Consider the following 23,895-nt stretch of genomic DNA (forward strand, 5'->3'; position numbering starts at 1 on the left):
CAAATTTTATTATTTTATCAGGAAAAAAAAAGAAATTTGTGTAGATCGAATACGTTAAGACAGACAATAAGTGATGTAAATTGTTGAATAAAAATTTTAAAGTTTGTGCGTGTCAGTGTGACTTTCTTTTTTGCGTTTTCAAGGGGCAGCCTGGGTTTGGATCCCAGAGGTCTGGCAGTGCTGGCCATAGAGCCCATGAGCTGTGTGTACACAGGTGGGGTGGATCCAGGTGTCCTTTGTCAGGGGAAGGAGAGGGCAGGGATAATAATAAACAAGGGTTTGTGCAGCAGTAGGGGTCTGAACCTCCCTCAGTGTGAGCCCCACTGCACTTTAGCCCAGCTTAAAATAAGTAGGAAAGAGTCTGGTCCCTGCTCCTGGGTTGGGGATGTGCTACCTTACTCCCAAACACACACCAGCAAACACACACCAAGCTGATTTATCTTTTTCTTTCAGTCACATTTATTGGCAATTGTGGCAGTCGGTACCGTTTTGGGAGTGTTGTTCCATAAGCAGTGGCAGAACGAGAGGGGGTGGTTATTTCGGGAGGGGAGTATTAGCACCAAGAGGGAGCTGGTGAGCCTTCGAAACCTTGCAGAGATGTACTGGCAAAGTGGGGAGCTACTGCTGGACACGCCTGATGGATTGGATCTGGGAGGTCTGGGCGTGCGAGCCCCACTCTCTCCAGTGCTTGTAGTCTCCACCGTGGTGGTCAAACTCCAGCACGTACTGGTAGCCACGGTACCCGGGATACTGGTAGCACACCCAGCTGGAAGAAAAGGACAAAGAGGTAAGCGGGGGAGTTACAGGATGTCCCCCTCCCGCCGTGGTGGCGCAGGGATGGCAGGGGATTGTCCCTGCTGCTCCTGTCCTGGGCTGTCACTTACGCGCCACACTGGATCTTCATGGAGCCCACTTCGTTGTTGGCCCAGCCCATGGCCTGCAGCGAGGGGTAGTCATCAGCAATCTCCCACTGGCGGCCGATGAAGTTGTCTTTCTCAAAAATGGTGATCTTGGATTCCTTGTGATTCTGTGGGGGAGAGCAGGGGGTGAGGGGGAGGTGGTGCTCCCTCCCCAGCGTGGGTGGGAACGGCAGGGCTGTCACTCCCTGTGGCATTACTCGGAGGGTTCCTGCAGAGGGAGGTGTTCAGACCCTGGTTGGTTGGAGTTTTCTGGGTGGCTGGGAGGTGTCAGCTATGCCACAGCTACTGTCTCAGGCTGACTGGGTCATGTACAGCTTGCCCAGAAATTCCCTCCAAATCTTTAAAAAACAGGACAGAAAGAGCAAATCCTGCTGGGACTGTGGGGGGAAGCGCTGAGCCTGCCCCGGCATAGCTGTGTTTTCCCTTCCTAACCTCCCTGCTGTGGCCTGGGGCATTTCAGCGGGACCGGAGCTGCGAGGGACACTCACGGCGGAGCAGACGGGGCGGAAGGACATCAGGCGCTCGATGTGGTAGGCGTTGCTGCCGCTCCAGGCGTCCCAGCGCGGGTACTCTCCCCTCTCCAGGATGAACTGCTGCCCGCAGAAGCCGGTGTGCTCGTAACCCACCCAGCTGCAAAAACAGAGCCAGGGCTGCCAGGGCTTCCTGCAGCAGCTCGGGGCATCCTGCTGGGAGCTGGCATTAGGGGCAGGATGTAGGGGCAAGGAGGAGGTTGGGGTCTGGCCTCTGCACACAGGTTGGGAGGAGAGGAAGCGGTGCTGGATGTGGGCAGAGAACCCAGGGAGTGTGAAACTGCATCTGGTGCTGCAGGGGCACCCACACAGATCCCTGGCTGCAGTGGGAGGTGGGGAGATCCTGGGGTCCATCCTGCACAGGTGGCTCTTCCCCCTGGCTGCTCTGTCATCATTTATGCAGACCAGCATCACTTCAGAATGCCCCAGCTGACCTTCTCTCCCAAAAGCCTAATTTCTCACTTGTTTCTCAATTACAACCTGACACTGCTGGAAAGACCTGAATTCCTGATGCCCACTGCAGGCAGAGCCCATCTGGCTCTGAGCAGAGAGCAGGGACCTATGGCCTTTCCCCTTTCTGCCTCCCACTCTTGCTGAAAACAAACAAGGAGAGGTGAGCTGGGATGCCTCCACCCTGCAGGACACATTTTGCAAGCCCTGGTGCTGCCCACACAGCACCTGCCTGTCCCCAGGGTGGAGATGTCCCCTTAAGGAGGCTGGGGACAGAGCCACAGGCAGAGCAGGGAGACAGAGCCTGGGCTGGGGGCTGGAAGGTGGGTGGCACGGGCTGTGCAGTGCATGGATCCCCTGCTGGTGGGGTACAAAGGGTGCTGAGGGGGTCGAGGGTTTCCTGCCACTGACCCAAACTGAGCTCCAGTGCCACGTCCTGCAGCTAGCCCGCCCTGTGCAAGGTGAACAGCCTGATTAGGAGCACATCAACTGGAGCAGGGAGCTGATTACAGCGTGAGCACGCACGCTGCTGTAATCCCATTAGCATTACACGTCCTAAAGATAGCAGCACAAATCTGTCTGTCTGCTCCCTGCCCCGGCGGGATGCACACCCGGGGAGCTCTCCCAGCACCCCGCCCCTCTGAGCTGCTCGGGAGGTGCCTTGCCTGTGCCAGGGAAGATTCCCAAGCACAGGGAGAAGCCCAGTTCTGCTCCCTACCCCTTTCAGGACTGGAGAAGCTGCGGGAAAGTTCTGCCCTGCTCTAGGAAGCTCTGCAGTGGCAGAGAAAGCCCAGGGCACAGCAGGGCTGGGCCCTGGCCAAGTGATTCTCTAGGGCTGGTGCTTCAGGACAGGGACCAGGCTAAGCCAGGCCACTCACTGAGCACTGACCCTCTCTGCATCCTTGGGCAGCAGCCCTGCTGCAAACCTGACTGGTCCAGCACTGCAGGGGGCAGTTTTGGGTAATGCCAGGTGTTGCCACTGTCCCCTGGCCCTCTCTCTGTATCAGTGCTACCCAGGGGCAGGCTGCTCCACCCTGGAAAGATGGGATTCCCCCATGCCTGGCTTCCCTTGGCTGCGGTGCTTGTCTCCAGCCAAGCAGAGTGGGGACAGCAGGTCCCACTCCACGCTTGGGCACCCCTCTCCCAGCCACCCCGACTGGGAAAACATCCCCTCCTCTGGCAGCTGGGTACTCACGCGCCACATTCCACCTTCAGCGAGCGGATGTTGTCGAAGCCACATTCCATGATGTTTGGACAGGCCGAAGTGAACTCCATCCTCTTGCCCTGGAAGTTTTCTTGGTCGTACACGGTGATCTGGAACGGAGAGCGAGCTGCCGAGTTGGAAACTGCCCAGCAGTGGCCCCGGGCAATCCAGCGCCTCTTGGAGACGGAGGGTGGCTCCGTCGGGGAGAGAGCCAGCCGAGGCTGCAGCGGGCACCCTCCGGGCTGGGCACAGCCCCGCACGCCTCCGCGTCCCTGCACTGCTGGCCCCGCGACGCCCTGCCTTGGTGTCGGGGGAGCCGCAGGCCGGCCCCCGCTCCGCTCTCCTGCTCACCCCTGCCGAGATCAGTTCCCGGGGCAGCGCTGCCGTCCGGAGAGAGGAGCGGAGCCGTTCTGGGACGGGCGGGTGGCAGGGCTGTGGCTGGCGGTTCTCCCGGCCTCTGCTCCGAACGCTCTAGGGCAAAGAGGATTAACGGGGGAAGGGGCGAGGGGCACCTCCCTGGGGGCTGCGGCTGACGCTTTCCTCTCCCGCGACAGCTCCAGGCTTCGACGGGATGCTCCTCACTCGTGCACGTGTTTCTTCTCTCCATCTTGGCCCCAGGGCTATTGCCAGACCCCTTGGGGCTGCTTCCCACCTTGCTCCACAGTGCCCACTGCCCATGCTCACCCTGTCTGCATGGACAGGGGAGGGTGAACTACAGCCGGTGGCTTTTGGGGACTCTGTAACTGCCTGTCATGGGGTGGCTGGTAAGAGCAGGGCGCAGCTGGCCCGGGGTGCTGTAAGAGCCTCATGAAAAACACCCGGGAGGTATTTGAGCAGGCAGGAGGCACGTTCCCAATGGCAGAGGACAGGGGTGCCTGTTTACTGTGCTCATTCCTGCCTTTCTGCCCACTGTGCAGCTTTCCTGGCCCCAGAGGATGGGGTTTGCCCTTCCCTGTTTTCTACCTGCACACAGGGAGAGGTGGAATACAGGGAATGTGAGGACGTACCTTCCACGGGCCCATGGGAACAGGCAGAGGGTTCGTCTGAGCCATCTTTGCTGCTGGATCGGTGTCTGGAGAAGGAAGGAAGGAAAAGCCATTTTTACTGCAGCATGTCCCTGTGCATCCCCCCCTCACGAGGCTGGGACAGCTCTGTGCCCACCACCCACAGCGCCTGTTCAAGGACAGCTGCCCCACTGCTGGGGACAAGCCACACCAGTTGCAGCAAGACCCTCTTTCCAGCCCCAGGATGGGGAACAGGACACAGTAGGGGGCTGTGGGACACATCCAAAGCAAGGTGCTCCCTTCTCACTGCTGCAGAGCCCCTTCCCTCCTCCCTGCCACTGCATGGAGCCTGCACACCCACTGGGGCATAGTGCCCAATCCTCCTTTCTCCTTCCCCGAGGCCAGACTACCGCTAGGAAAAACACCCCTGAGCCAGAGCAGGGTCTTCAGTGGGCACGGGCTGCCCTGTGCAGTGTCCAGCAGACCTGCCTGATCCCCTCTCCCTGCCCGGTGTCCCCTGGGAGGCACGGTGGGCTCCCACAGACAGCCCTGGCTAATGGTGGGAGATGCCAGCGTGCCGTGCCGGTGGGTGCCAGCAGTGGGGTGCCCTGCTGCAGAGGGGCTCTCAGCCCCCCCGGCTGCCAGCAGGGACGTGTGAGCCTGTCTTATGCCACGGAAAACAGCGACAGTCCCTCTGGGTGTCTTTTGCCACCAGGCAGGAGGAAGGGTGTCTGCCCAGCCGGCTGGCAGCAGAGGGGTGAGGTGGGAGAGGTGCGCATGGGTCCAGGACTCACCTAGCTCAGGCGGTTACTGCTGCTTCGCCCATGTAATGTTTGCCTACTTCAGCGGCTCAGCTTTTATAGGGTACTGCTGGCCGGGAACCGGTGCCAGCGTTTGCAGAGCCGTCAGCACAATGCTTGCTCTGGCATTGTCCTGCTGATCCCCGGAGATTTCAGCTGCTCATCCCCATGGTCTGAGCCACATTCTTAGGGAAAAAGAAAAAAAAATTGATAATAAAAAAAAAAATAATCAGGGCGGCTGTTTGCACAGATAATCTTGGGCACAAATGACTCAACGATTTGACCGAGCTGGCATTTTCCAGGGGCAATGCACCGCGCCGTCACGGGGTGAGCCCGGGGGCTGGCCTGGCCCTGGCGCTGGTTGGCACCGTGGGGACAGCAGGGACACCTCCCCGTGAGACCCCGCGGGTGGTGGGCTCGGCAGGGTGTCTACCAGGCACTGTCCCTTCGCTTCACCACCTGAGGCGTGTTCCCTGTCGCAGTGTTGGCGTGGACACCCTCCTCCCATCACGGGCGAGGAAGCCTGGAGGTGAGAACTGGCGTGGCCCTGGCAGACATGTCCCCACAACCACACCAAGCCCCAACACTCCCCACAGCGCTGCCACCACCACAACCCCACACCCGAGACCCCTACCATGGCCTTGGGGAGGCCTCGGCCCTGCAGTCCCCACATCCACCGGCCCCACAGCCCCCTTGTCCCGTGGGGCGGACGCCGCAGGCCCTGGGGCACCATGGCGGGCACAGCGCGGGCCGTCGGGGGTCATGAGGCGAGCGTGGCGGCGCGGGCTGCTGCCTCAGCGCATGGCTGCCAGCACAATGCTCGCCCGCGTCTGACTGCCCCTTTTGTCTCCCCGCTGGGCAGGCGCGGCCGCACAAAACAAAGCGCCCCGTCAGCGCTGCCTGCGGCACGGCCTGGCGCCCGGCCCGGGGGACCCTGCGGGGACGCGCGGCGGGGTGGCTCCCGGCCAGACAGGCCTGGTGGGGCTCGGCGGGGTCCTGGGGAGCCCTGCTGCGGGCAGGGCGCTGCCCCGGTGGGGGAAGATGGGGTTTGTGGGGGTTTTTCCCCTTGCTGGCTGGTGAGGGATGGGGTAGGGGTGGGATCGGTGTCACCGCGGGGATCACTGTGACGCAGGGCTGCGCCCCCAAGGCCTGGCGCGACAGCTGGCAGTAGCACCGCATCCCAGATTTGGGTCAGGGAAGGGGAAGGGCACGACCACCTGTCCTCTGCAAGGTGGCAATATGGGGCTGGTGGTGGGATGCTCCTGGGAAACCGAGCCAGCACACTCCCTGTGCACCTGCTGGGCATCCCGGCTGAGGGGGGAGGTCAGCTCGGAGCTCGCCCTCCAGCCCCTCGGACATGCCCTGGTCACGGCTGCGGCCACCCCCGAGTGCGGAGGCTTTGCCAGGAGCCTGGAGCCACTAGAGGGAGAGCTCAGCCCGAGCAGGATGGGACAGCATCGGCGCATGCGGGTGCGTGGCACTGCACACCCCTCTGCACCCCACACGGGCACCTGCCTCCCCTTGCTGTCTCTGGCAGAAAACCACCCCAGAGCAAAGCCTGGAGCTGGCAGCCACCCCAGGCCAGGGGCAAGGTGGGGAGAAGCAGTCTGCACAGCCCACTCTGGTCATGGCCAGGGATGGATCACTCTCAGCAGATAACAGGACCCCAGTATGGCCCAGGCTGCTGTGGACCCCCCAACCCCTCACCCTGCTGGTGAGGCAGGTGTCCCCCACCAAGGGAACACAGCAGCAAGTGCCTGGGGAGCCAGTGATGCTAGCGGGTCCACAGGTTGTCCAGAACAACTGGTTTTTCTAGATCCAAGAGACTATAAAAATGCAGTGACCTATTTAGGGAACCCCGCGGTGCTGCAAAACAGATGCTTCCCCTCCCAGCCCGGCTCCGGGCCCTTGTCCTGGCCAGCCATGTGCTCCTGCCAGGGGCACACAAAATGCCACTGGCACCAGAGCTCTGTCCTGCTTCTGCATAGAAAACCCTGGGCAACACAGAGAGTTTCCTTGGGTGAGGGAATTGCTGGTGCCTGGGGAACCCTCTGCCAGGAGAGCTGCTCAGGGCAACCCAACCTGTTTCTGGCAAAGCCAGATGGGATCACATGGACAGGAACAGCTGGCCAGTTTGCTGGAAAACACAGGGTGATTAGCTCTGGGGATGCGGCACGAGAGTGGCCCCAGTGGGTGGCTGAGGGTGGCAGAGCTGTGTGGCACTGGGGACCCTGTGCTGTCCCACAGCTCGGCAGTTCCAACCGGCATCAGCCCATCACCACCTGCCCAGTGTGATAAGGAAGAGGAGCTGCCTCGGGCTGTAACTGGCTGCTCACCCGCCTCAGCAGGGCAGAGCTGCAGCCACACAGCGTGTCCCCCTCGCCACTGCAGCTGGAAAACCCTCCTGGAAGCTCAGACAGGCTCTGCTGCCTTTCCAGATCACTCGACCCCATCCCCGCTCTCCGGATGGCTGCGGCTCCCTGCACTTGGTGCCACGTGCCTGGGACAAAGGACAGTGTGACAAAAGCAGGCGGCTGAGCTCACTGCCGCCGTCCTCCGCCCTGCACGGGCTGCATCTCCTCCACCATTGCATCCCTCGGGCCAGGGCCCGGCACAGGGCTCCTTGCTCAGCTGCCAGCTTGCTCTGCCATGCCCCATGTGTCCTGCTCTGCTGCTGCTGGGCAGTGTCCTGGGCACAGGCTGTGGGCTGCAAATCACAGCCAGCTTTTGCACTGTGGAGTGGGGCTTGTGACACCCAGACCGCTGTGTCCCAAGAGAGGTTCAAAGCCTGATGGCAGGAGAGCCAGGACCACACGACTCAGCCAGCAATGGTAGGATGGCAGCAAGGGATTGGAGAGGCCCCTTGGGCAGGGGACTGTCCCTGTCATCTCTCTGAGCTTCCCAATCAGAAATTGAGCACTGCCTGGAAAGTGCTCTTGGAAAGAGCTTGTGGATGCCTCTCTCAGGGTTCCCTGTTCCCAAAGCCACTCTGCAGCTTCACGGGGCCCAGTTGCTCCCACACCCTATAGGAAGGGAGGTTGTCCCAACACTGATATGGCCGGGCTTATCCTGAAACCATCTGTCCCAGGATTCTCACTGTGTGTGACCAACCCCAGTGGACACCAGTGGAAGGGGTGTAACAAAGACTGTGCCGCTCTCGCTGCTGGGTGTGCTGGGAGATGCTCACTGTTAACTCTGGGCGTCTCCTGGGCAGAGCAGCCACTGTCCTCACAGTCAGTCCCTGACTGCCAGGCTGCCAGCCCTCGCTGGGCACAGGTGCTGTGGGACAAGCTGCAGAACAGCTCCACAGGCAGCCCTGCCATGGCCAGCTTTGTTAGCCCTGCACTGGGGCCACCAGGCACCCGTCACCCTGCTCCAGCCGGCAGCCTAGAGCCTTCCCTGCCTGCATCCAGTGCTGTTCCTCATGGGATTCTTCCGAAAAGGAGAACCCCGGGAGTGCGTGTGTGCATTGTGCGATGCACGGCGCTGCGTGTGTGCAGCACTGCGAGCTCACAGCGCGTGAGTGTATGTGAGGATCGGGGGTGTGTGCGTGCGGGGAGTGCCGGACGGACGGCGTGTCACCGTGCCACACCGGGGGTGTGCACACACCGTGTGTGCGCCTGCGGGGGTGCGGGGTCACCCCGGTCCGCGGGTGCGCGGGGGCGGCTGCGCCCACACCGGCTGCGGCCGCGGGTCCGTGCGGTGATTACAGCCGCAGGGTTGCGGGTTCCGCGGGCTCCTCGGGCGGGCAGCACCGCCTCTCCGTTCTGCTCCGTTCCGTGCCGAGCGGAGCCGCGCCCGGCGCGGCGGGCGGCGCGCGCAGAGCCGGCAGTGCCCGCCCCGGTGCGGGGCCGCCCCGCCCCGCCCGCCCCGCCCCGCGCCGCCGCCGGGGCCCGGCACCGCCGCCGCCGCCACCGGGCCCCGCTCCGCCGCCGCCGCCGGGTGAGTACCCGCCGCCATCCCACCGGGACCGTCCGCACCGCGGCCGCGGCACCGGCACGCACCGCCCGGCGCGGGGCGGGCCGCGGCTGCATCGCCCCCCCGGCGGGCCGGGCCGGGCCGAGCCGGGCTCAGCCGTGCCCGTGCCGGTGCCCCCGCGGCGCCGCACGGCCGCTGGAGGTGGGTGGGTGGGTGCGGACCCCGCGGTGCCGCCCCCCGGGTGCGGGGTGCGGGAGCGCGCATGGCCCGCTCTTGTCTGGCAGCGCCTGTGCAGCCCCCGGTGCCACTCGTGCGCGTGTTTGCATGCGTGTGTCACCTTGTGCGGGTGTGTTTCTGCGCGCGGTGTCCCCCCTGCAGGATGCCCCGTGGCAGGTGCTCCGTGTTGGGTACCCCAGCACCCGCTGCAGGGCTCCCGGGGCCAGCCCTGCTTCCCGGGAGAACCCGCTGGCCTGGGCCTTTCCCACACCACCCGGGAATTGCATCCCAAGCCATTAGCCTGGCTCGCCGCTAACCACATCGCTGCTGGGGCCGGTGCCCCTGGCACCTGAGCCGCCTTTTCAGAGTGACAGGGGTGGGTGGCACTCAGCGAGCTGCTGGGCTGGGGGCTCGCAGGGCCGTGGCCAGCCCCGTGCCTGTTAATTTTCCCAGAGAGGAATATGTGGAGCACCGGGCGAGGGCTGGAACGCGCGTCCCTAAATCGTGTGGTTTCCAGCCGGCCCGTGAGATGCAAATTGTCTGGTCAGCGAGCGCCAGAGCTAAACTTAGGGCAATTACAGGAGAGTGTGGGCACATGGCAGTGTGTTCCTACACCCCAAGGCTGGCCCTGGCACTCTGGCACTGGGGGACCCCTGCCCACTGCCCCATCCCAGCTCCCGTCGGGATCTGGGTGTTCCCACAGCACCTGCATCAGCCCTGGACTTTGCCCTCTGATGAGCTGTGGCTCGGCCCTTCACCTTTGCTGTGGGCTGGGCCATGCAGAGCTCCAGGCTGTGAATTTGGGGCCAGATAAGGGTGATGAGGGAGCTGTGTGCCCTGTGCTGAGGGGGTGCAACCCGCCTGACCCCTCCAGCTGGTCATGGAACCATGTCCCACCTGGCAGCCCTGCCAAGATCCTGCCCCACCACCTCTGGGTCTGCCCTGTAAGACCTCTTGAGCTGTGTCATTCCCCAGCTTTGAGGCGAGGCACGTGCTTGAACCCCATGCACCCTCATGGCCTGGGGTGACCCCTCGTAACCAGTCTGGGTCCTCTTTGCTGTTGGACATGGGGTTCCTGCAGCAGGAGGGCCTGAAATCCTGCTCTGGGGAGAGCCTGATGGCATATCCTGGCTGTGACTCAGGTAGATCCGGGCTTGTTTTCCTCTTGACACATTCCAGCATTGTCCATAAGGGAAGGCACTGCAGAGGGATTTGGAAACCCCCTAAATTTCCTTGTTCTGTGGAAAACTCGTGTCCAGCAAGCAGCCATCACGCAGGTCAGCTCCCATTTGCCCTGCATGGGAGCTGGCCTGGCTGCTCGGAATCGCTGCCAGCAGCTCCCGTTCCCTGGCACGGCATCATCACTTCCTGGCTGGGCACAGCCAGGGCATGAGCTCCCCCAGCATGGTGTGCCCAAGGAGGGGACAGCCACCAGCTGCTGTGCCAAAGTACTGTGGGAGCACAGCCCTACTGCCGGCATCAGGGAGCAGAGCAGGGAGGGCAGGCGACCGTGAAACTTGCCGTGCAGGTCCCTGCGCGGGAGCGTGTCGGACGAGATTGCGTCTCGAGGAGGGAAGGAGTGGCTGGGAGTTTCAGTGAACGCCTTCCTCCCTGCCTGGAACTCCCCGGCGCCCTGGCAGGGACACAGGGACTCATGGCCGTGTGGGGGAACACGGGGGAAGGTGCCTCCAGCTCCTGCTTGGGTGGCTCAGAGAGGATTTTGGCTTGGGGAGTGTTGAGATTCGTCTCCCTTTCTGCCATCCGGCCCTTCCAAGGTGATGTCCTCATCTTTGCCAGCCCAGTGTCACAGCAGCATCCTCGCATGCGATCCCAGAGCGCAGCCGGCGCCAGCGGGTGCCTCTCCCTTCCCTGTCAGGGCTCGTGCACGCCGCTGCCCCAAACACGCCTGGCCAAGGGGAGTCCCAGAGCAAGCCCGGGCCGAGGGAGGGCACGCTGGGTCTGAATCAGAAGCGAGGAGACTCAGCAGCCACCTCCTGCTCACGGCATCGGGCTGCACCCATCCGTGGCTGGAGGCTTCTTGGGGAAAAGGGAGCAAACCACAATGGCACAACACACGCGCTGGGGACATCGGTGCAGGGCAGACGCTGCGGTCCTTTCCCCAGCCCACAAAAGCCCTGTCTCCCTGCCCCACTGCTGCCTATTGTGGCCCTGAGTGGGGCACACGTGGCTGCGGCAGTGGCCGCCAGCGCTGCCTGATTAGCCATGCGGCTGGGAACGCTGTTCCCCCTTTTTGTTGAGCGTACAAAGGCTGGGAGGCAGCCTGTGTGCCGGGAGAGAAACCACCGAGGACAAAGAGCGAGCTGGCTGCCTGTCTCCTGGCAATGTGGCTCTCACCAGCACCTGCCTGGCGAGTGGCTCTGCTCCCAGGGGACCCCCGAAAGGATCCCAGCAGCCCCCTCCCTGCCATGGGGTGAGCACCGGGTGCTCCCAGGGGTGCAGCCTTTTTGTACAGTTTCAGGGATGCCCAGGCAGCTGTGGTAGCGGTGGCACATGTCACACAGTGGGGACAGGAGCAGGTGCAGGTTCTCTCCCTGCCATTGTCTGTGCTGAGGCCCTGGCACAGGGGAGCAGCCCCCAGGATGGCATGGCTGTGGTGCCCTTTGTGGCAGCACCTGCTGTGGGTCACGAGAAGGAGCTGTGCTGTGCCCTGGTTCGGGTCAGGGATCACCCCACAGCCAGCAGTTCTGGGAGAGGAGAAAGGAGGTGGGTTGTTTTCATGTGTTTTAGGGCCTTGCCCAGGTCCTGCTGTGGGTTTGGTAAAGCCCCAGTTGCTGCAGGGAAGGCAGAGCAGCCAGAGCCCTGAGGCTGGGTTAGGTGTGGGCACAACTGTGGCAGCTCTTCTGGCCATGGCCAGGAGCCTTGCAGCTGCGAGGCTGACCTTGTCCCTCAGGCTGCTTCCTCTCACTGCCTCAGAGGTATCACACACCCAGAGCCAGCACTGTGCCATGGCTTGCAGGGCTCTGTCCTCACCTGCCCTGTGGCCAGGCCTCTCCTGGGCACGTGTGCTCCTGTCCCAGCCCCGAGGGGCAGCGAGGTTCAGGGAGTTCCCTGCCATCCCTGTATGGCTTTGTCAGGGGGAAAACGGGTTTCCCTTGTCCCACTGGGTGCGTTCAAGGGCAGTGCAGACCATGTACCCTTGCAGGGAGATGGTCCAGGCAGTGATGGTGATGCAGTGCTGATGCTGTGCTGGAGCCAAGGTGCAGCTTGGCACAGCACAGCACATCCATGCACCCCGGGCAGAGCCTGCACTGCCACCGTGGGCAGCGCTACCCATCCCTGTGGCTGCCCAAACCTCATCCCCACACCCGTCGGAGAGCTCTAAAGCAGATGCTTCAAACGTGGGGAGCTTTCCTGTTGTCCTTTGTGCTGAGGTTAAGTTCCTGTGCAGTTTCCTGCCCTGTTATATATAGCTGTCAGCCCGTCCTGCGGGCGCTGCCAGCCGCCTGCTCCACTTTGGAGTTGTTTATCCACAGCCCAAGCGCTCGATGGAGGCTGGGGGGGGCTGCCAGTTACCCCAGGGGCACAGGAGTGCCACAGCACCCCATGCAGGGTGAGCCTGAGGGTGCCCCCAGGCACTGGGTGTCCCCAGGCACTGGGTGCACATGGGGTTTTCCAGGAGGGAGCTGGGTTTTCTGCCCAGCCGTGGTTTTCCCACTGGCACTGGGTGCTCCCCCCGCTCTGTGGGATGCCCAAATGAAAGAGCCACTGTTCCTGGAGGTCGCCGGCAGCGTCACGAGCCTCTGCGTCGCCCTGGCTAAAATTAGACACTTATCAGTGTTGGGAGGGATGTGATTTTACAGGTTCCTGTTTATTAGAGCAACCTTCGCTCCAGGCTGTATTTCCGGCTCCTCCCTGGTGGGGACCCTGCCCACGGCAGCCCCTGTGGTTTGTGGTGGCCAGAGCCAGGATGAGCAGCAGAAAGGCCTCTGTTTCCTCAACAAGGGGCTTTTGAACAGCAGGCAGGACGTTGGTGGCTGGATGGGATGGGGGTTTTGCCCTGGGGATTGTCCCTGCCGGCAGTAACTGCTGCAAAAGCCACCAGGATATTTTCTTCCCTGCCCACCCATGCTGCTCCAAAACGGCTCCAGAGCTGCTGAGGGTCTTGCATGCAGTCAGCCCTAGTGCCAGGCACTGCCAGGCTTCTGGGCTTCTTTTGGGGCAGCCCTGGGGGTACAGAGCCATCCTTGTTGCATGCCTGGGGCTTGATGCCCAGCCAGGTTGAGGACACATCAACTGGGGCAGTCTCAGCCCTGTGATGTTGCAGTCCCCAGGGAGGGTGGGAATACTGGAACATGGCTCAGGGGCTGGGGGTGGCAGCTGCGGGTGGATGGAGGGGTGGTGGGTGGTGTTGGCCGTGCTGCTCTCTGATGGCACCTTTCCTGTCTGTCCTTCTGCACAGGCGGCTGTGCCGTGACTGGCGCCCCAGCCCAGTGCCCTGCTGTGGGGGCAAGAGTGCCCCGAGCCCCCTCCACCATGTTCAACCTGATGAAGAAGGACAAAGAGAAGGATGGGGCCCGGAAGGAGAAGAAGAAGGAGAAAAAGGAGCGAATGTCAGCAGCTGAACTCAAGAGCCTAGAGGAGATGAGCATGCGCCGGGGCTTCTTCAACCTCAACCGTGCCTCCAAGCGGGACTCCAAGACCCGCCTGGAGATCTCCAACCCCATCCCCATTAAAGTGGCCAGTGGCTCTGAGCTGCACCTCACGGATATTGACTCTGACAGCAACCGGGGCAGCGTCATCTTGGACTCAGGCCACCTGAGCACGGCCAGCTCCAGCGACGACCTCAAGGCGGACGATACCAACTTCAAGGGCTCGGTGCTGCAGCGGGCAGCCAAGTTTGGCTCCCTGGCCAAGCAGAACTCGCAGGTGATTGTCAAACGCTTCTCCTTCTCCCAGAAAAGCCGGGATGAGAGCACCTCAGAGACCTCCACGCCCTCTGAGCACTCGGCAGCCCCCTCTCCCCAGGTGGAGGTGCGCATGCTGGAGACCCCGCTGGACAAGCAGGGGGTTCCCTCTGGACAGCCCTGCACCCCTCCTGCCGCCTCCCTGCGTGCCAGGGTGCCGGAGCTCGTGGGCAAGAGGTTCCCCGCCGAGCTGCGGCTGCCCGCCCTGGTGCCCCCCCAGCCCCCCAGCCCACGGCAGCTGGAGCTGCAGAGGCGCAACACCGGCGATTTCGGCTTCTCCCTGCGCCGCACCACCATGCTGGACCGGGGCCCCGACGGGCAGGTGTACCGGCGCGTGGTGCACTTCGCCGAGCCCGGGGCCGGCACCAAAGACTTGGCCTTGGGCTTGGTGCCGGGCGACCGGCTGGTGGAGATCAACGGGCGGAACGTGGAGAACAAATCCCGGGATGAGATCGTGGAGATGATCCGGCAGTCGGGGGAGACGGTGCAGCTGAAGGTGCAGCCCATCCTGGAGCTGAGCGAGCTGAGCCGCTGCTGGCTGCGGGGCGGCCAGGGGACACGCCGCGCTGCCTGGGATGTGAGTAACGCTGTCCTTGCCATAGGCACTGCCAGGCCTGGGTTCTGCCAGTGCCAGCGTCCTCTCCTCGCGGGGGTGTTTGGGTTGGCAGGGGCCGTGGGAAGCACCGGGTGCTGGGGCTGCTCCAGCCAGGAGCGATGCACAGGGAGGAGTGGGAGGCTGTGCCTGGGATGCAGCGGTGATGCATCAGGTCTTGCAAATCATCACTGGTGGGTTTTGCTGCCCAAGGTGCTCAGGGTGCTCTTGGGTTGGGTTTTCCTCCTGCTAGAGGACAGCCCAGCTCTGCGTTGCCTGCGGGAAGTCTGTCCCCGTCTCTTTGCTGACGGAGCACAATCCAGCTGAGAAGGGAGCTCTGCTCCTCACTGCCAGGAAATTCCAAAGGCTACTTTGCAGAAGGACACTGCTTGCTCCACTGCCCACGCTGGCGTCCCCCGCAGGGATCCTCCCCGGGGACTGGGGCAGGCACAGAGTGTGCCAGGGGCCGGGAGCTGCTGCCGGCGTGCGCAGCCCTGCGTACATGGCTGCTGCTGCTGCTGTATAAATAGAAACTTAATGGCTGGGTGACCCACATCCCTCACGCCTGCTGCCCGGCACTGCTGACCCTGCCGCAGGCTAACCAGTGTCCTGGCCAGCTGGCACCCCAGCAGAGCCCCCCAAACGCCAGCATCCTGCAGGGCCGGACCCCCTCTGTGGTGGCAGGGGGTGCAGCATAGTGGTTGTTTAGCGTATAACTGGACTTTTTTAGTGTATTTTAAATCTTCCTTGGGGAAGGAGGGTGCCTGTGCCTGCAGAGCAGGTTGCCTGCACTGGGGAGAGCCACAGCGTGCATGGCGAGGCCCTGTGCCTGCGGGTTGGTGGCCAGGATGGAGTGAGGGTGACCACGGGGCTCCATGTGCTCCTGGAGCAGATGCCGGCACTGCGGGGTGGAGTCTGCGCCAAGCCAGAGCCGTGCCTTTCCCGCAGCTCCTCCCGGAGCCCTGCCGGCGCCACCGGGCACTGCTGCCTGGATAAACCCTAGAGGGATAGTCCTGTGTGGGCACCTGGATAACCCCTGGTGTGATAACCCTGTGTGGACACTGGGCACTGCCACCTGCATAACCCCTGGAGGGATAACCTTGTGTGGGCACCTGGATAACTCCTGGAGGGATAACCCTGTGTGGGCACCTGGATAAACCCTGGTGGGATAATCCTGTGTGGGCACCTGGATAACCCCTGGTGGGTTAGCTCTATGTGACACCTGGATAAACCCTGGAGGGATAACCCTGTGTGGGCACCTGGATAACCCCTGGTGGGATGGCTCTATGTGGGCACCTGGATAACCCGTGGAGGGGTAGCCCTGAGTGTTCACCTGGATAAACCATGGTGGGATAGCACTGTGTGTTCACCTGGATAACCCCTGGAGGGATAACCCTGTGTGAACACCTGGATAACCCCTGGAGGGATAGCCCTGTGTGGACACCTGGATAACCCCTGGAGGGATAGCCCTGTGTGGACACGGGACACTGCTGTGACCGTGTCGAGCTCCTTGTCACAGACACAGGTCTGTGTTGGCTGTCAGCACACAGGAGGCCAGTGAGGTGCTTGTGCCTTCCAGGAGCTGGAAAGGGGGAGAGAAGACGCTGGTGCCCTTGGGGCTGCATGGGAGAGGCTGCAATGTGCAGCCGTGTGCCAGAACATGGTGTGGTTTGACGGCATCAGCTGGGAGCTGGTCAGAGGGCTGGCAGTGACTGTGCCGTGGGGTGGCCACCACAGCAGCAGCACAGGATGCCTCCTGCATGGTGCACCAGAGTGACACGCTGTGGCTTTGCTGGTGCCAGGGAGCCCAGACTGGGGTGCTGGGTGCATCTGTGGGTCCCGTCACACAAGGTGCTGGCACACAGGGAGGCCTGGCTCTCCCCCAGGCCCCACTAAGCTCCCTGGAATGTTTCTGGTCCTAATTTAAATAAAAATGATCCTTTTTGAAACAGGAAATTATAGACATATTTTGGGCTGTTGCTCTGGAAGCCCCTCCCTGGCTGGAGAGGGCTGGTGCTGGTCTCCCTGTGCACCACGGGGGGTTTAACCCCCTCATGGGGTCTGTGCTGTGTCACCCTTGTCCCCACGGACCCGGCTGGGCAGTGGCAGCACCCGCTGCCTCTCGGGGGGCTGGCAGTGCTGTGGGGTGACAGGGGACAGCTGGTGGCACTGGGGCTGGGGTGAAAGCCCCTCCGTGTCCCAGCCTTGCTCCCGGCGTGGGGCAGCTGGGCTGGCTCGGCTCCACTCTCGTATTTATTTATTTACCGGCGAAATTCCTCAGGCAGGGCCCCGGCGTGCGCCGGCCCGGCAGAAATATTCCAGAAACGCCTCTGACCACTGCAGTGCTTCAGCAGGGCCGCAGGCACCCGCTGGCCGTGCTGGCTGACCTGGTGTGCCACTGCCCACGGGCACACGGGCCCCTGCAGGTCGCTGTCCCCAGGGTGCAAGGCACTGTGCCGTGGCATGGCGGGTTCCCCGTGTCCCACCAGGGTGGGAGTGTGGGACTCTCATCGTGTCAGAGGCACTTTTATCATTTTTCTGTGCTTGGTTTGGCTCTTTTTGTGCTCTCACTGAGGGGTTGGTGCTGCTGCAGTGTCCCAGTGTGGGGTGTCTTGGGAGGGGGCTGGTATCCAGTGGGCTCAGCCGTGGGCCAGTGTGTGTCTACTGAATTTTCTGGCTCAGGAATGAGAGAAATATGCTGGCCAGGCAGAAATGCTGCTGTCACCAAACAGCTGGGCCGGGCATCCCAGTGGAGGTGGCTGCATGCCTGTGCTACCTGGGGACACCCGTGTCACTGCAGACACTCTCTGCTGTGTTATGCCAGCCCTGCCAAGGGTGTTTGATGTGGCCTGTCCTTTGTTCAGTGGGGTGTGCCAGGCTGGGACCCCCTGCTTCCTCTGGGAATGATTTTTTTTTGCTCAGGGCACATCTGTCTCACTTAGGTTGGGCAGGGACGTGCTCAGCTGCCAGCTGGGGTCCCAGTGTGCCATGCCTGTGTCACCACTGCTCCTCCATGCCACCACTGCTCCTCCATGCCACAGCTCCACCATTGCCACGTGCCTGGCTCCCTGCCACCAGCTCCTGTCAGCAGCCCCTGCATGGGGAGGCCCCTGACCCTCAGCCCCTTGTCCAGGGACACCTTGAACTTCCAGAGGCAGCTTTGCCATGAAAACATCCTCACTATGGGCTGCTGGGGTGCTGTCTGTCCCCAAGAACACTTTGGGGGGGACCTGGTGTTCGTGGGAAAGCCAGAGGAGGAGCGAGGAGCGCCAGGGTTGCACCGCCTGGCACGACGCCGGGCACCCGGGGGTGCGGATTGTGCAACCCCCTCCTCTGAGGCACGGAGCCCCCCCGGCCCCCCAGCTGCACTCGCCCGGGGGTGCCTCTCCCGCTCGGAAGGTGCAGGGCGGCCGGGCAGTTCCCCCCGCGGCGCGGCGGAGCCCACATCACTTCCTCTGGCAGCGGTGACGGTGGCGGCGGTGGCGGCCAGGCCCCCTGCCCGCCTGTCCCCCCCCAGCTCTCCCTCCGGCTGCTGCTGCGCCGGCGGGGCCCTCGCATTCCTGGGCTATTTTTAGGGTGGCCCTATCAGCCCAGCTGTCCCCGCTGCCGGCTGCCTCCCCACTGGTGCCTCTCCCGTGCGGTGCCGCGCTCGCCCCGGCGGAAGCCCTTCTCCTGGCTCCCTCTGGTAAGCTGGGGACCCCCAGAACGGCTTGGGGAGCACGAGGGGGTTATGTAGGAGATGGACCCGGTGCTGGGATCGGGGATTGTGAGGCTGAACCCACCCCTGGGGCTCTTTGGGGTTGTTTGTTGTGGGGACCTCATGGCCGGTGCTCTCTGGAGACCTTTGTGGCAGTGCCAGGCTGCTTGGAGGTGGGAGTGCTGTGGGCAGAGGGTTTGGGGGTTCTAACCCACAGGTGGGTTTGTCTCCAGACCCCCCCAAGCTCAGCCTGTGCTCCAGGCACTGGTATTTCACACCGTGGTGACAGTTTGGGGGGGACAGGGATGTGCTCCCAGCCTGCTGGGTTGCTTTTGTGCCAGGTGCTCCCCTGTGCCACGCCTGGCCCTCAGAGGGGGCTTCTCCCCAGTGGCACAGCCTGGGGTTGGAGAGTGGGTGCCATCCAGGCCAGCAGGTCCCACTAGAGCTGCCTGGCTGCTGGCATGGGGTCAGGCTCAGAATAAACCCAGGCTGTCAGGGCAAGCAGGGAGCTGGGGCAGAAAATATCCCTTCCCTCACCCTGGCATTTGCTTACCACAGCGGGCTGGCCTGCTCAGGGGAATGGGGCCACAGTCCTGCAGCCTGACTAAAGGGGTTTTTTTACACAGTGAGTTTTGCTGGGTCTCAGACTGGTCACCTCTCTGTCACCAGAGCCCCTCCTGCGGGCACTGTTTGTATGCTGAGCAGGTCCAGGTGGGCTCAGACCCCCATTCCTGAGGATCCCAGGTGGGGGAGGGCACGTGCCTGTACCCTGTGGTGTGGTTTGGCATCCTGTGTGCTGTCCCAGTGGTCTCACCTCTCCCTCTCTCCCCAGCCAGGGCAGCAGCTCCATGAGACATCACCATGGCGTTCTCATCCCGGTTTGCGTTCTGGGAGCAGAAGGGAAGTCTCTCTTGCATGTTTGCCTGCACCCCACGTTTGGGTCACGCTGCTGACCAGCTCCCCCAGTTTACCCAGTGCTGGCACCATGTTTGGAGCAGCACTCTTGGCCTCACTGTGCTGCTGTGACAGGGGCTGTGCTGGGCAGCTGGGAGCTTGGCCAGGGCTGGTGTCACCAGCACAGCCATGCATGTGATCACTAACACCATCACTAACGGCTTTGTGAGTGCCTGGAGCAGCCCCTAACACAGTGTGAGCCACCCCAGTGCCACCTGCCACCCAGGAGCTGCTGTGTGGTGGCGAGTCGGGGTGTGTTGCCCACAGGATGCACCACTGCAGTGTCACAGCCGAGTCCTGGCACTCAGAGGCACAGCTCAGGGCAGGGTTTGGCTGCCCACCCCCTCAGAGGCCCCTGGTTTCCCCGGGTCAGCAGGGATCTGGCATGTCCCACGTGTGGCTGCTGCAGAGATTAGCTGGTGACACTTAAAACGTGCTGTGACACCGGCTGGGGGGTGACGTGTAGAATGACAGAATCCTGCAGGAGGGGTGGTGGGACTCTGAACCACCTCCCTCACTGGCTGTACGTGATGAGAGGGCCCAGGCCAGGTGGGCAGAGCACTTACCTCTCCCGCCTTTGGGGTTTGCTATAACTAGGGTACATGTCTGTGCTTCACCCCTGTTTTTTTGGTTGATGGGAAGCCTGGGAGGACACAGGTCCTTGTCTCTGCAGTGGGCTGCAAATTTGGGTTGGCATGGAGTGATGGTCCCAGGAGGCTTTCTGGCAGCAAGGCCCCACAGTGGGCTGAAACGTGCTCCTCTTCTTTGTCTGACCCTCAGGTCAAGGACGAGGACAAATCTTTAGCTGTGAAAAGACCCGTGAAGGAGGATGGGGCTGTAAGTGTCACAGGGCACGGGCAGGGTGAAGCTTTTGGGGATGGGGCTTGTCCTTGGTGAGAACAGCCCCTGTGACAGGGCCTGGGGACACCACGCAGGGTCATGGGCTTAGTGGTGCCCTGAGCACTGAGTTTTACCCCTGTGCTGGCAGCCTGAGGGTTGAATGGTCACTGTTTGTGGGGCAGGGAGATCACCACTGCTCCCTGCCCTGGGATCCACTGTGGGGCTGTAGCTTGGTGGGGAAGAGTGCTGTGTCCCCAGTGCTGGGTCTGGCCAGGAGCTGTGCTCCATGGCAGGGCAGACCCTGGGCACCATCATGTCCCAAACAGCAGTGGAGGCTGCACCTCCACTCACACCTCTGTCATTGTGGCTGCAGTCAGAGAGCCCGAAGGATGCAGCGTCTGCGCCCCCGAAAGCTGAGCCCCCAAAACCTGAGCCTGTGAAGAGCCCCGAACCTGCAAAGAGCCCCGAGCCACCTCCTGGGAGAGGGAAGAGCCCAGAGCCGGTGCTGAACGGGGCAGCTGAGAACGGGCTGGAGGGCGCAGCCCCCGAGGCACAGGGAGATGACGGCCAGGGGCTGTCCCGCCGCAAGGTGGTCCGCGTGGTGCGCAAGGTGGTCCGCAAAGTGCTGCCAGGGGAGGACGCTGGCAGTGCCAAGGAGCCAGGCCGAGATGCCAAGTCTCCTGAGCCGGTGCCACCCCCGAGGAAGGAGGAAGCAGGCCGTGCTGCTGTCCCAGCCCCCCCAGCCCCGCCACCTCCCCCCTCCGTGGTGCCTTCAGCCCCTGCCAAGCCGGAACCCAAGGATGAGATCTCAGAGGGGCTCAAAACCCTCATGGCAAAGGGCAAATCCAAGGAGCACCGGCCGCGGCTCCGGCCGGGGGACAGGCAGAAGTCCCCTGAGCCCGCTGCTGGGGACACAAAGCTGTCCCCGTCCCCGGGCGCTGAAGCCAAACCAGAGCCACCAGTTTCAGGAGGGAAAGCGGAGCCGGCAAAGGCGTCTGCTCTGAAACCCACGGCCCTGGAGAGGCACAAGGTACCAGTGTGTGCACAGTGGGGTTGTGCCCCCAGTGCAGCATGGTGTGAGCTCACCTGCATGGTTTGCAGTGGTTTTGAGAGGCGTGGTGTGGGTGGGAGTCACTTTTTTGGGGCGGTTGTGTGTGCTGTGGCCAGTCCATCATGCTGCCCCTTGTCTCCCCTCCATTTCATGTGGAGAAGAAGCTGCAGACCAGCGAGAAGCGGCCGACCCCTGTGAAAAATGCCCCAGCTGCCCCCCAGCAGGTGTGTAGGAGTGGGGACCCAGGTCCCTGGACACTGTGGGTGCACACTGATACCCAGCTGTGCCTTCACCCTGGGACCTGCCCCAAGCAGTGATGGGCTGCAGGGCTGGGAAAGCCTTGGCAATGGCCCTGCTGGTGCCCATGTGCCAGGGCTGTGAGGGCTGTGGGACAGCTGGCCTGGAGCTGATGGTGCTCTGCCCCTAGGCTGCCCCTGGCCCTGCTTCCCCTGGCCCCACACACGTGCTGAGCCCGTCTGAGGAGGCGCAGCTCCGGCTGGAGAGGATCTTCACCACTTCTGTAATTCCAGAGGTGTTGGTGCTTGCGTGTCGCCTTCCCAGGGATGGGGAGGCATGGGCAGCGTGTGGCTGCCCCAGATTGCCATGTGCTCTGCACACAGTGACTGTACCCCTGTGTCTGGCTGCCAACCCCATGGTCCATCTGTGGGTGACACTGGCAGCAGGGAATGGATGACCAGGGCTGTTGGTGGGTTTGGGGATCATTGCCCAGACTGGTGTGCTGGGGATGGGGGCTGCCTGATTCCCATAGGGACCCAGGCACACTGTGGTGGCTGGGATGGACGATGTCCTGGTGGTGCTGTGCAATCATGGCCGTGCCGGGGCCCTGTGGCTTGTCAGGGTGCTGCTTCTGCTCTCTGCCTCTCACCCCCTCTCTTCTTTCTCTCCTCCTTCCTTGCTGCCGCTAGCTGGACCCCGCCGCCTCCGCCTCGGCACCCAGCCAGGTACTGTACCCCCGTCCTCAGGAGCCCTCTGCCTCCACCAGCGAGCCCCCGCCATCCTCTGTGTGCCGCTGGGCTGGCGTCTGCGCCCGCGCCTCCTGCTGGAGCGTAAGGCTTTCCCCATCCCACCCTGGGGCAGCCGGGGCTGGGCGCTGTCCCCTCCCCAGCGAGGTCATGCCAGGAAGCCACGCGTCCCAGGAGGGTGCCCTCGGTGGAGGTGGCACAGCTGGGGTGGGCAGGGGTGTGAAGGGGCAGAGTGCTGGCACAGGCAGGATGCATGGCTCTTGTGGAAGCAGCTGTGGCACGTGGTGCTGGCAGAGCTCAGAGCGGGGTCAGTGGAGTGACCCCCAGGCTTTGGCAGCAGTGTCCTTCCCAGCTCTGTGTCTGCCCAGCACCGCACTGGACTTGCCACCCCACAGTGGTGGCCGTGGCACGAGGAGCGCCCGCAGGGTTTGGCACAGCGGTGCTTTGCCCCGGCTCGCTCCCCCTCCCCTCTTGCTGTGCTGTGTGTGGGGCAGGGCTGAGCCCTTCTCGCCTTCACCGCCGTCTCTCGGCCTCGCCAGGGTCCAGCGGACGATGCGCCGGCAGCTCCCCTCGGCCCCGTCCCTGCTGCAGCTCAGGTTTGGCTTTGGAGCTCGTCCTGCTCTCCTTGTGCCAGGGACATCCCCGCTGTGCTGGCCACCAGCCTGGCATTTCCCCTGTCAGAGTCATGGGCCGTGTCCTGTATCCCTCCATTACGTGCCTCAGTGTGTCCTGTGTCCCCACAGCATGTCCCTGCAGCATGTCCCATGTCCCCATAGCATGTCTGGTGTCCCTGCATCCTGACACGTGGCCGCCATGGGTGCCTGCTCTCAGGGCTGTGGTTTGGGAGCTTGGCTCCTCCAGGCTGGCCCGAGGTGGCCGTAGTGAATGTGCCTGTGGGCCACTGTGTCTCTATGTCTGCCCCAAGCTGTGGCAGGGCCCTGGTGGTCTTTGCAGCCCTGCACCCACTGGGGTCCCCAGCGGGCAAACTGGGGACATGTGCTGGGAGGGTTTGTGGCTTGTGGAGGTGGCCTGGCTATCCAGCACATGAGCCCTGCTTCCTCCAGCCCCAGGGATGAGGGGAGGGGGTGGGGCAGGCCAGGGGGCAGGTGACCACAGCCTCTCCACACGTGCTGTCCCACAGGCCAAGACGGAGGAGCAGATAGCAGCCGAGGAGGCCTGGTACGAGACTGAGAAGGTGTGGCTGGTGCACAGGGATGGCTTCTCCTTGGGTGAGCCAGGGGCACTGCTGGGACACAGCACCCCGTCCTTCCTGTGGCACAGTGAGCCCCCTGACCCCTCTGAGGTGTCCCTGGGGGCTGCCAGCACGGCCCCTCTGAGTGCCCTGTGCCCCTCACAGGCAGCCAGCTGCGGCCAGAGGCAGGCAGTCCCCTGCCCGAGGGCAAAGTGAAGGTGAAACTGGACCACGATGGAGCCATCCTGGAGGTGGAGGAGGATGATGTGGAGAAGGTAGGGCTGCGGGGCGTGGGCTGGCAGGGCAGATCCCCATTCCCAGCCTGACCCGCCCCATCTCAACCTCGCTGCCAGGCAAACCCCCCATCCTACGACCGCGTGGAGGACCTCGCCAGCCTCCTCTACCTCAACGAGTCCAGCACGCTGCACACGCTGCGCCAGCGCTACGGCGGCAACCTGCTGCACACCTACGCCGGGCCCGCCATGGTCATCATCAACCCGCTGAGCTCCCCCTCCATGTACTCTGAGAAGGTGACGCCGCGGTGGGGGGACACCGGAGGGGACACGCAGCTGGCAGCGCGTGGTGGGGGCGGCAGGGTGCTGACCCTTGCCCGCTTCCC

General features: G+C 63.1%; 3 protein-coding genes across 11 annotated transcripts in view; 2 read left to right on the forward strand and 1 right to left on the reverse strand.

Moving 5' to 3' along the window:
* Positions 1-458: 458 nt before the first annotated feature.
* Positions 459-4,934, reverse strand: CRYBA1 (crystallin beta A1). Its single transcript, XM_064394540.1, is given in 7 exon segments — positions 459-766; positions 885-1,027; positions 1,409-1,550; positions 3,096-3,214; positions 4,112-4,176; positions 4,903-4,915; positions 4,917-4,934. Coding segments are annotated over 7 exon segments (648 nt in total). The 3' UTR covers positions 459-618.
* Positions 4,935-8,779: 3,845 nt separating this feature from the next.
* Positions 8,780-23,895, forward strand: part of MYO18A (myosin XVIIIA) — a 36,812-nt gene continuing 21,696 nt past the window's right edge. For 3 of the 9 annotated variants that reach the window (XM_064394947.1, XM_064394948.1, XM_064394949.1), the window contains exons 1-7: positions 8,780-8,850; positions 13,463-14,544; positions 22,028-22,168; positions 22,624-22,680; positions 23,226-23,313; positions 23,442-23,551; positions 23,630-23,806. In XM_064394947.1, coding sequence (XP_064251017.1) covers positions 13,537-14,544; positions 22,028-22,168; positions 22,624-22,680; positions 23,226-23,313; positions 23,442-23,551; positions 23,630-23,806 — 1,581 coding nt within the window. In that variant the 5' untranslated portion in view covers positions 8,780-8,850; positions 13,463-13,536. The remainder of the gene's footprint in view (positions 8,851-13,462; positions 14,545-22,027; positions 22,169-22,623; positions 22,681-23,225; positions 23,314-23,441; positions 23,552-23,629; positions 23,807-23,895) is intronic. The other 6 variants (XM_064394952.1, XM_064394954.1, XM_064394953.1 and 3 more) reach the window with 4 other exon arrangements.
* On the forward strand, positions 17,796-22,021 carry LOC135283839 (neurofilament heavy polypeptide-like). The gene is made up of 6 exons (XM_064394959.1): positions 17,796-18,244; positions 19,089-19,154; positions 19,989-20,047; positions 20,424-21,080; positions 21,263-21,325; positions 21,529-22,021. The coding sequence occupies exons 2-6, from the start codon at positions 19,118-19,120 to the stop codon at positions 21,793-21,795; spliced, it is 1,083 nt and encodes a 360-aa protein (XP_064251029.1). The 5' UTR covers positions 17,796-18,244; positions 19,089-19,117; the 3' UTR covers positions 21,796-22,021.

This window comes from Passer domesticus, chromosome 19 (assembly GCF_036417665.1).
Source record: "Passer domesticus isolate bPasDom1 chromosome 19, bPasDom1.hap1, whole genome shotgun sequence".
NCBI classification, from domain to species: Eukaryota; Metazoa; Chordata; class Aves; order Passeriformes; family Passeridae; genus Passer; species Passer domesticus.